This window comes from Carlito syrichta, unplaced genomic scaffold (assembly GCF_000164805.1).
Source record: "Carlito syrichta isolate Samal-C Ts95f unplaced genomic scaffold, Tarsius_syrichta-2.0.1 Scaffold305012, whole genome shotgun sequence".
NCBI classification, from domain to species: domain Eukaryota; kingdom Metazoa; phylum Chordata; class Mammalia; order Primates; family Tarsiidae; genus Carlito; species Carlito syrichta.
Window position 1 is genome coordinate 128,899 of NW_007249108.1, and position 11,303 is coordinate 140,201.

Genomic DNA, 11,303 nt, shown 5'->3' on the forward strand with positions numbered 1-11,303 from the left:
CGTGGCCCGGCCGGGGCTGCGACGCCGCGTCTCTCCCTGCGCCGCGCCCGAGGCTGGGGAGGGGCGCGCTGCGCCCGCGTAGACACCGGACCGACGGGAGGACGGCGGGGGTGGGGGCATGCGCCCCCGCGCGCGGAGCGCGGATTGGAGGCCCCGAGCGAGTGGGGGGGGGGGCCGCGGTGGAAGCCCTGCGCCTTCTGCGTGACCTTGGCAAGTGACCTGCCCTCTCTGGACCTCCCTTTCCCCAGCTAGGCGACAAGGGAGGCGGGTCGCGGGGCACTAACGCCCACCCCCTGTCTCTTCCCCACCGGGCGACCTTATGCCGCCTCCTCTTCATCTGGAAAGTGGGGGTAAGGATTTCTCCTCCCTTGCAAGGGGTGGGGATTCAGGGGGTCGGTATGGACACATCCGGCCCAGGGCCTGGCACACAGTAGGTGCTCAGTTAATATTTATTCCCCATATGGGCTGACAGTCCAGTCAGCAGTCTGTCAGTAGGTACTGAGCACCTCAAATATGCCTGGAAGTGTCTTATTTTCTCAGCCTGGAGAGGCAGGTGTCATTCCTGCTTTACAGACGAGGAGACAAGCACAGAGAGGTTAAGTGACTTGCTGAAGGTCACAGAGTCAGTGAGTGACACCAGAGACAGAGCCAGGCCTCGTGGACCTTCTGGCTAGTGGTGTCCTCAACACCCTTCCCTTCCCTTCCCTTCCCTTCCCTGGGATGAAGGCAACATGGGGAGGTTTGAGCGAGGAGGAGGGGCAGTCAGGTGCCACCGTGTGATTGTGCTTTGTGATAGGCCACCAGAGGCTGGGCTCCTGTCCACCGGCAGTGTGGCCTTGGGAAGGCTAGATTTTGCATCTGTAGATGGGCCACCATGAACCCAGAATGTTCTGAGGGTCCAGTGGGCCCGTGGCTGGGACGGCAGGCGATTAGCTGGAGCGGTTGTGTGTGTTGTTTGCTGGGATTGACCCGTAGACCCTAGTGGGTCAGCATACACGCTACAAGCCACGTCCCTTTCACACGGAAGGTGGCCCAGTTCAGCCATTTGTCACATATGTGGTTTCCCTACCATCCGCTGCCTGCGCGGAGGCCTCTGGGGATGGCGAGAATAAGGCCTGCTCTCTCCCACGCCTGGAGCCTGAACAGAGGTAGGAAGGTTTAAATCAGAGCATGGGCTTGGTCGAAGGCCTGGCCAGGTCCTGGGCCACCTCCCCTCCCTACCCGGCTGCACTCTGGTGGGCCTTTGAGCCTGGCCGCACAGGGGATCTGCAGAGCCAAGAGGAAAGCTTCCCCTCCACTCCATCCCCCATCATGAATGTGAAGAGAGGAGCATTTATTGAGCCCTACTATGTGCAGTAGGGCAGACTCTTAAATCCGATATCTAGTGTTTAATTCTTCCCAGCAGCCTTGAGGAGGCAGATATGTGCACCTCATTTTACACCTGAGGAGTGCAGTCGTGTGCCTGAGGTTGCCAGTGGACTGAATCTCTGGGCGTTGGAGATAAAGTCAGGAGGGCCTAGGGAGAGGCAGAAGCTGGGGGCTTCTGGATCCAAGGAGGCCCGGGCAGGACATCCCCTCACCCTGGGCTTGTCTTGCCAAACCACTCCCTCCCATTGACACTTGGGCTTCATTCAGAGAGCCCTGGGATGAGGAGCAGGGGTGAGGCAGTTGGCTCAGGCCTCTTCGTGACCCTTCTGGCAGTACCTGTCTCCCTGCTTCACAGATCCAGCCCTGGGGGGGAGGGGGAGAGCCAGTGGCAGTCACTGGGGCTGTGGAATGCAAATGGGTCTAGGCTCACGCCTTTCAGATGGGGAAACTGAGGCCCACGGGAGTGGGGTGGGGCTTGCAGAATCACTCCGTGACGGAGAGTGGGGTAGGGCTTACAGGTCACTCCATGCCTGTGACCTTGGAGTCTGAGCTCACTCAGGCTCTGCCCCCTCTGCCCATCCACCCAGCCCTGGTGGGGAAAGTCTGGCCCTTCATACAGCACTGTCTGGAAGATTTCTAGAAGGCACTGTCTTCACAAACCAATCTGCCCACGGAGGCGCCGATTTTATGATTCCTGCAACCGACCAGGAGTTTAGTGAACAACTGCCGCCACCACCCTCTCCTCTCCCCTTCCAGAGGGGGTTTGGGCGCTATTAGCAGAATCACTTCTTAGGAACCCGAAGGGTGAATCCTCCTCCTCCCTCCTCCTCTCACACCTAGCCAGGAGGGAAATGGAGCCGTGTGCTGATTTAAGGAAAGTGCTACATGGAAATGCAATTCCTTTCATTATATAGGGAGATATTTTTAAATGCATATAAATAAACATTTTTAATTTGCTTAAACGTTCGAATTTTTTCACCGTGGAGCATGTGTTTGTCACACCAGGGAGTGGCGACTGTGAAAAACATGGTTCCAGGCGGCGGATCCATCTGGCCTGGTTCAGAGAAAGGGTCTCTGCGCCACCCCGCTGAGATAGGGTGGTTGTCAAAGCTGCCCTGGCCAGGTTGGCCACGCCCCCTGGTTCTGCATCCCCTGATGGGCACCTCATCCATCCAGACACGGGCTGCTCCCTTCAGAGCCCTACAGTAGCCCATCCTCACCCCTGTCCCATCACAACCCATCACACATACGTGTGAGCACGCACATACACACACCCTGGGCTGCCGGAGCCCTCCTCTTAATGTTGCCTGAGCCCCGGACCCCCCAAGGGTCTAGCCCTGCCATCCCACACCGGACTCTCGGCATCAGTGATGGGACCAGCTCTTGCACAAGGCTAAAAGTCTACTTACAGGGCTAAGGGGCTGCGGACGCCCTGAAACCAGAGGCAACACAAAGTGCCGACATGATGGGCGCAATTCTGATTCACGAGAGGCCATGACCAGGCTGCAGGCCTCGGAGGGCCAGGCCAGACCAGATCCGACTTTCCTGGCCCCAGGCCTGCAGCAGCAGGGCGGCACCTGCCACCCAGCAAGGGAACCACCACGAAATCACTAGCCACAAAGGTCGTTCCCGAAGGGAGAGCAGGGCTTACCCTGTGGCCGCAGGGTCTCTTTCCTGAGCCATTGTGACACCCAGGCCTCTGGTGGAGTTCTCAGGTGGAGAGGGACTCCCACAACACCTGCAGGTTGTCACAGAAAAGCTTCCATCTTCGCGGAGCCCCGACACCCCTCCAGGGAGATCACCAACCCAGGCTAGGGCCCACCTGCCCTCCCCACCTCCCTCACAGACAACGGCTGCAACCCACCCAGCCTGCTGGGTCTGGTCTCTGACCTCCTGCTAGGCAGAGGTCTTTCTGAGGCTGGGATGTTAGGGCTGATGCAGCCCGTGGGCAGGTGTTCAAAACACAAGCCCTGACTAGGTGCAAATAATCCCAAGCTCAGAGTATTTTCTTTTCTTTTCTTTTTAAGGCTTTTAATTTTTATTGCAGAAAAAAAAGCTTCATTTCTTCATTTTTGCTTTCTGACTCTGTGCTTGTATCTTCAACACTTTGATGACAATTTTCTGCTCCTCGATAAAAAAAGCACACTGACATGTTTTCTTTGTTTGGGACAACCTCATAAGAACTTTAGGAACCCCTCGAAGTCTGCCTGGGCACACACCACACACAGATTTTGGTGCTTTCCCAACCTTCTTGGTATATAGGCAAACAATCCTATTACCAGTCATTCAGGACAGCCCAGTTTTGTTAGAGGTGGTATTATAGGAAAGCCTACGATGGTAAGTCAAACGCTGGACCATTCTGAGTGCCTCTACACAGCATCCCCGGAAGAGGCGTATTTTATTTTCACTTGACACATGAGGAGGCTGAGGCTCCAAGAAGCTAAGCAACTTGCCTGGAACAGTCACGCTGAAACACCCAGGCTATCTGACAAGGAAACCTGCTGCCAGACACTGAGTCACGGAGTGGATGTGGCCAGAAGGCATGGTCCTCCAGCCAGAACATCCCACGCTAGAGTGTGGAGTTCAGTGGGACGGCGACAGGTGTGAGCAGGGGCCTCCCAGATAGCAGAGCCTGGGGAGTGCTGGACTACTGAAAGGCTGAGGGGTGGCTGGGCTCGGTGGCTCAGCCTGTAATCCCAGCACTTTGGGAGGCCGAGGCAGATGGATTGCCTGAGCCCGCGGGTTCGAGACCCACCTGGGCAACTTGGCGAGACCTAATCTCCACAATAAATCAAAAATTAGTTGGGCATGGTAGCGCATGCCTGTAGTTCCAGCTTCCAGCTACTTGGAAGGCTGAGGTGGAAGGATCGCCGGAGCCCAGCCGGTCGAGGCTGCAGTGGCCAGGAGCGTGCCACTGCACTCCAGTCTGGGCTATGGAGTGAGACTCCAACTCAAAACAAAACAAAACAAAACAAAAAAAACTGAGTGGTCTCTTTGCCACAGGGCTTGTCAGAGCCTTTGATGTGTTAAGTCTCCCAGAGGGGTGAAGTCTGCAGGATTTCCCAAATGTACTTAACCAGGGTTCTTTCTTTTTGTCAGACAAGCTTCCCATTTTTACAGCTGGGGAAGTGAGGGCTCAGAGAGGGGAAGCAGTTGCCCCAGGGTCACAGAGCACACGCTTGCTCCACTGTGAAGATCAGAAAACTCTGTTCACTCAGCACCCATCCCCTTTTCCCCAGCTTTTGCTCCCCATTGCTGGAACTCTGGCCTCTTCCTCTGGAACCTCCTGGTGGCCAGGCCTTAGGTGTCTCTGGGGCCACTGGCAGAAGAGAGAAGAACCTGGATCCACTCTGTCTGCTGTTCCCATGTGCCCTAGGAGCAAGGGTTGACCAGGAGTCCACCGTGCACACTTTTTAGGGCCCGGCCCCTACCAGAACTATAAACAGAGAGCGGGCACGGGGCACTGGGGCGAGAGAAGGCCCAGGTGACAGAAACTTAGGAGGCTGACAAAAATTATACTTTCAGTTCATTGCTCGAGTTCTTTTTTTTTCCTTAAACTTCTCCCCCTTCTTGACTTGACAGGCACCCACTAGTTCTTCAGGTCTCAGTTTGAACATGCCTCCTCCAGGAAGCCTTCCGGCATAAGCTAGAAGTGGGTGTGCTGGCTCCCTTGATGCCCAGAGCACAACCTGCATTGGCCCTTACCCTGTCACATCAGCGTCCCCCGTGTGCACTGCGGACTTCTGGGGGACGGGGACCGTGGGCTTCCCAGGCCCAACCACACCTGGCGTGGTGGTGCGCCACGAATGCTACCTGTTGGAAGGAAAACTGCACCAGAAGATTCTGGTACCGTCAGAAGCTCACCTGTCGAGCCTGAGGATTCTGCATACAAACAGACTCTCATTTCCCACGTTCTCATGGACTCTGAGAGGGTCCTGCTTGATCTTTCAAATGTATTTTAAAGGTGACCTTGCTATGGTCTCTACAAGACGGGAAAGGAATACACAATTGTCAGGGAAGGTGAGGATGATTTGTGCTTCTCAAAAACGCTTCTTTATTGCCGTGTATCATGATTTTTACACATTTTTTTAAAAGAGAAGAAACATTTATCTCGAAGCTGCATCCAAGTGTTGTACACTCTATGTACAACACAACTGGGCTTTGCTGGGTCCAGAGACAGTCCTCTGGGGGCTCCCTGGGGCCTGGGCCCTGTGGGACAGCCGGTGGGTGGACTCTGCCCCTCCCCCCCAGGGATCTCCGGCGCAACCTGGAGGTCTCCTGAGAATGCCCATGGGCTGTGACCCTACAACCCCACGGGGTGGCCACAGGGCCTGCTGCTGTGGGCTTGGAGCTCTACATCTGGTCTGGAGGGCCCAGGGCATCGCTGGGGTCAGGAGAGTAAGGTGCAGGGAGAGGCAGGCACAGCCCCCCCCTGGTGTCTGCTCCTAGCTCACCACTCTCCGTGGCCAGACTGGCCCTCGCAGCAGGACCTCCCAACCACCCCTTGACCCTCTGGAGAAGGAGGTGGGACCTGGGGCCTGTTTTGTCCCCCATCCAGCCCTCTGGGGTTTGAGAGGCACTCGAGAGATTGAGACCACCTACCCTGGACACCCTCACCCCAAGGGCTGGAACACAGGAACTGCAGAGTCTTTACCCAACAGGCTCACAGATGGGTCTGGGGGTGCAGGTGGCAGGGGACGTAGCCACCGTGGCCCAGAAGGTCCATGGCGGGGCTGGGGCTCAGACAGGCAAGACCTTTGGGCCCACAGGAGCCATACTCTAGTGTGAGTACCCAGGTCCTGGCCACAGGCTGGGCAGGGCTATGGCAGAAACTCTTCTTTGACAGGTGCTGGGGAGGAGGCGCCCAGGAGGCTGGAGCTGCCAGGGCACAGGCCCCCCAGGGGTGGCTCGGCTGGGGCGGGGTTGACATCATGGGCCACAGGCGGCGGCAGGGGCTGCTGTTTCTTCTTGTTCACCTTTCGCTCCTTTGCCCGCCGATTTTGGAACCAAATCTTCACCTGTGGAACAGGAGAGTGGAGATGGGCGATGGGGATAGACGGGGTACGTGAGCCCCGTGTTCTCCAAGTGGCTTTGGGTCCCCTCCCACTGCAGCTGCCCAGACTGTGTGGACTCTGAGCACGGTCCCTCTCCAGGTCTTGCTCCCAACCCGGGAGACGCCCTTCTCTGTTACCTTCCACCTTGCATCGCCCAGGCCCCGCTCTCACTCCTCCTCCAGAAGCCTTCCCTGCTCTCCCTATCGGCTCCTCTTATGTCTACAACACTCGCCACAGCCCTGACCGGAACCTGCTGTCACCCATGGCCAGTCGGACCCCTTTATCCCCCTATCTGGGGGCAAGGATATTGGGTTTTGTTGAGGGGGGTTGGCAGTGCTCAGTTTCTGCTGTGCTGCATGACAACGGCCTGGAGACTCGACCTCTCTGTTCTCCCTCTACGAAACTTCCTGATCCTCCTGGCAGCCTGGAGACCGGCGTCCCCGTGCTGCTCCCGTGGCTGGGACGGACAGGCAGACCCGCATACCTGCCGCTCCGTGAGCCCCAGGCTGGCAGCCAACTCGGATTTCCGCCGGAGGGTGATGTAGCGGCTGTAATGGAACTCCTTCTCCAGCTCCAGGCGCTGGTGGTCCGTGTAGACCACGCGGTACTTGTCCTTGGTGCGAGTCTTACCTGAGAAGCAGAAGGAGCCAGAGGGAAGGTGAGCCTCAAGCGGGGGCTGCCAGAGACCCGGGTCTGAGAAAGAGCAGTGCGGGCTCCTGGCCAGGCCCTGGGTGAGAAGGAGGGCTGCTGGCCCCAGGAGACCCTCACTTCCCCACACGCCGGCTTGCAGATCCTCTTATGCCCACAGGGAGGTTCAGAGAGGGCGTCGACCAGGTCAGGCCACATAACCGGCTGCAAAGAGCTGGAGGTTCCACTTGGGTCGCTCCACCAGCTCTAAATCAGGATTTAGAAAAACTCCGGCGGATTACTAATCGAATTCAGGGGCTCCCAGACGGGCGGCACGGAGCCGGTCCCGGGGAGTTTGTGAGACACGGGGGCTCCGAGGGCATCCCCGGCCATGCAGGCAGAAAGCCCCAGCGGAAGGTGCACCTTGAACAAACTCCCAGGTGGGGCTCCGGGGTCCTCGGAGCTCAGGCTGAGTGGCAGAGCCCCGGGGGGGGGGGTCTCTGGGGGGTGGGGGGGATGGAGATGATGAGCTGTCGGTTGCTCCCTCTTCTTTCTGGGCAGGGAGGAGGGGGAGCCAGGGCTGTCCTGGGAGTGGTCCCAGCTCCTGCCGAGTGCCCAGGGCGGCCCCAGCATCAGGCAGGAGGAACTCGGACCACAGTGGCCTGGGACCTGCTAGCATCTCAAAAGGCTCTGCTCACAGCACCAAGCCCTGAGCCAGGACTGGCCTGCCTACACTGCCGCACCCCCTGTGCCCGTGCACAGGGCAGGAGCCAAGGGCGCATTCCAGGCACACCCCTGAGTGCCAGCTGTGTACCAAGCCCTGAGCCACAGCTCTGGAAGCTTAGATTCTAGGGGAGAGAGGGTTTCAAGAACATGAATATGGGCCGGGCTCGGTGGCTCAGCCTGTCAGCCCGTGCTTTGGGAGGCCGAGGTGAGTGGATTGCCTGAGCCCGCGGGTTCGAGACCCGCCTGGGCAAGTTGGCGAGACCTCATCTCTACAATATATCAATAAATCAAAATAATTAGCTGGGCATGGTAGCGCACGCCTGTAGTTCCAGCTACTTGGAAGGCTGAGGTGGAAGGATCTCCAGAGCCCAACAGGTCGAGGTTGCAGTGGCTGGGAGCGTGCCATTGCCCTCCAATCTGGGAGACAGAGTGAGACTCCAACTCAAAAAAAAAAAAAAGAACATGAATATGGAGACTATTTGATAAGCTGATTGATGACAAGTACTTCAGAGGACAAGAAAGCCGGGAAGGAGAACAGAGATGGGGGGTGGTAAGGGAGTGCTGGTGCAATTTTAAATAGAGGGGTCCTTGAAGGCCTTACTGAGAAGGGAGCCTCAGCAATGTCCTCAGGGGCTGAGGACAAGAGTCATGCTGATATCCGGAAGAGAGTTCTAGGCAAAGGAAATGGCAGGTGCAAAGGCCCTGTGGTGGGAGCCTGTCTGCTGGCTGGCTTATTTGAGGAACAGGGAGGAAGCTGGTAGAGCTGCAGCGCATCGAGTGAGGGAGACGGGGAAGGATACTGGGGAGGGACCTGGATTTTCCTATCTGGGATGGAAGCCATTGCAGGATCTGAGTGGAGGAGACACGAGGCCGGGTATAGATTTAGTAAGACTCTGGCTGCTGCCTGATAGCAGATCAGCGGGGACAAGGAAGGGCAGGGAGGCCCTGGTGACCAGAAGGCGGGTTGCGGGGGGGGACTTGGCTTCTCTATGGCCCCACTCAGCCAGGAGCGGGAACTGAGGGCCGCCGGTGTCAGCAGCAAGACTTTCTCTGGGACTGGGATGGGCCGCTGCTTGTCTGGGCTGTGGGGCCTGGCGGAGTCCCAGTTTCCTCTGGAAGAAGTGGAGCTTGGCTATAAATAGGAGGTGCTCACAAATACTTCCAGACCCCCGCAGACCCCCCGGGACCTGGGGTCTCCAGTGGCCATGGATCCTCCCTCATCTCCCAGGTGCCCCCGACAGCCTCGACTTCACCTTCCAGGGCACAGCCCCGGCCCCGCCCATCCCTGGGCGACTCTGCGTGGATGACCCCCATGCCAGCGCCCGCCCCTCCAACAAGCCCACGCAGCCTGGCGGAGCGGCCGACTGGGCTCCCCACAAGCCAAATGGCGTTTTGTGGAGGACGGGAGACAGCAGCTGTTCCCGGGCAGCTTTCCCTGGGTTTTCTGCCAGAGCCGCAGAACCGCGCCGGACATCACCACATCCACTGGCCTCAGTCACTGCCCGACGCAGGACAGGATAAGCCTCGGCCGTGGGCCAGGCCTGCCCTGGGAAAGGGCTAAGGGAGTGACCGCCCAAGCCTCGGCTCCAGACGGGGCCCCTCCTTGGCCTAGAAAATTCAACATTGGCTCAAAAACAAACTAGTCTAATGCCACCACCACCGCCACCCAGCATGGCTCTAATCCGCAGAGTCCTCTGGCTAAAGCCAGGAGGGGTCATGGGAGCTTAGTCTCCTCCCATTTTGTAGAGAAAGAGACCACAGTTCACAGTGGTTCCACAGCAGCTGAGTGGGTCCTTCTAGTCCCACCTCCCTGCCGAAGGCCGCGTCTGCCCAAGGCCGCGTCTCCTGGTCTAGAGCCCTTGCTGCCCCCTCAGTGCACAGTTCCTCGCCCTGCCACATCCAGGGTCCACTGAGCCCTACACAGACCTCCCTACGCATTGGCGACAGATGCTTAAACAGCAGCTCCTCCTCCACTTCCACTTCTGGGAAAGGAGGGGCCAGACCACGGTGAAGGCTCCCTGAGAATTCAGTCTGGGTGGTCTGCAGGCTGGGGGCCATTAAAATGCCCTACGCACTCACAACCACCCCAGGAAGACGGGTCCAAGGCAGGCGCTGACGACCCGACCCACCCTGACCTTGGTCTCCATGAAGCCACCTTTCTCGCTGGCCACCAGCTCCCAGCTGGCCCTTTTGACAGTCACTTCCTAGACAGGGAACAGGCTTCAGAAGGGCCCTGTGGTGGCATGCTGCCTGGTGTGGATCAGAATGCAGGTGTTGTGACCTCCTGCCCAGCTCTCCCCCAGTAGAGATGGTGGTGGAAGGTCAGAGCTGCACGGTGACCTCTCTGTCCCAGCAGGGCTGCCTGTCAGGGCTTGACCCTGGAGACGGATTCGTGGGCTCAGGAACCCAGCAGCCAGCTTCCTTCGGCTGGAGCTGCCTTGTTAGGAAAGCAGCTCTCCCAAAGAACAACATGTGTGCTCTCACACTGTGGCTCCGAAACCAGGGCAGCCCAAATGCCGCTCAGGGGGTGATTCCTGACATCCTCCTGGGAGCCCAACTTGGCAGTGTCAGCCCCACTGAGCAGGCATGAGCCTTGAGCCCGTGGATCCCACTTCCAGAAACTGACCCTGCAGAGAACTGCCCAAAGCTGCATCTGTTTCTACCAGCACAAGACTAAAAACAAAGCGCATGTGCACAAGCAGGGGATTGGTTGAGTAAGAGACTGTATCGGGTGCAGTGGCTCATGCCTGTAATCGCAGCACTTTGGGAGGCTGGGATGGGAGGATCACTTAAGGCTAGGAGTTCAAGACCAGCCTGGGCAACCTAGTGAGAACCTGTCTTTACGAAAAAATTGAAAATTGTCTGGGCGTGGTGGCATGCACCTGTAATCTCAGCTACTTGGGAGGCTGAGGTAGGAGGATCACTTGAGCCCAGAAAGTTGAGGCTGCAGTGAGCTATGGTCACACCACTACATTCCAGCCTGGACAACAGAGAAAGACTCTGTCTCTAATTACAAAAAGAAGGGCACAGTAGCTCATGCTTATAATCCCAGCACTTTGGGAAACCGAGGTGAGAGGATTGCCTGAGCCCACGGGTTTGAGATCAGCCCAGGCAACTTGGCGAGACCTCATCTCTACAATGAATCCAAATTAGCCGGGCAGAGTGGCATATGCCTGTAGTTCCAGCTACTTGGAAGGCTGAGGCGGAAGGATCACTTGAGTCCAGCAGATCAAGGCTGCTGTGGCCATAAATGTGCCACTGCAGTCCAACCTGGGTGACAGAGTGCAACTCCAACTCAAATAATGATAAAATAAATAACCGGCCGGGCTCAGTGGCTCAACCTATAATCCCAGCACTTTGGGAGGCTGAGTCTGCCTGAGACCCCGGGTTCAAGACCCACCCAGGCAACTTGGTGAGACCTCGTCTCTACAATAAATTAAAAAAACTTAGCCAGGCATGGCAGCACATGCCTGTAGTTCCGGCTACTTGGAAGGCTGAGGTGGAAGGATCACCAGAGCCCAGCAGGTC

General features: G+C 57.7%; 1 protein-coding gene across 1 annotated transcript in view; it reads right to left on the minus strand.

Moving 5' to 3' along the window:
- Nucleotides 1-6,188: 6,188 nt before the first annotated feature.
- Nucleotides 6,189-11,303, minus strand: part of CDX1 (caudal type homeobox 1) — a 7,179-nt gene continuing 2,064 nt past the window's right edge. The window contains exons 2-5 of the mRNA XM_021713943.1: nt 9,855-9,979; nt 9,426-9,473; nt 6,907-7,057; nt 6,189-6,386 (exon numbers count right to left, since the gene is read on the minus strand). Of these exons, the coding sequence (XP_021569618.1) occupies nt 6,189-6,386; nt 6,907-7,057; nt 9,426-9,473; nt 9,855-9,979 (522 nt within the window). The remainder of the gene's footprint in view (nt 6,387-6,906; nt 7,058-9,425; nt 9,474-9,854; nt 9,980-11,303) is intronic.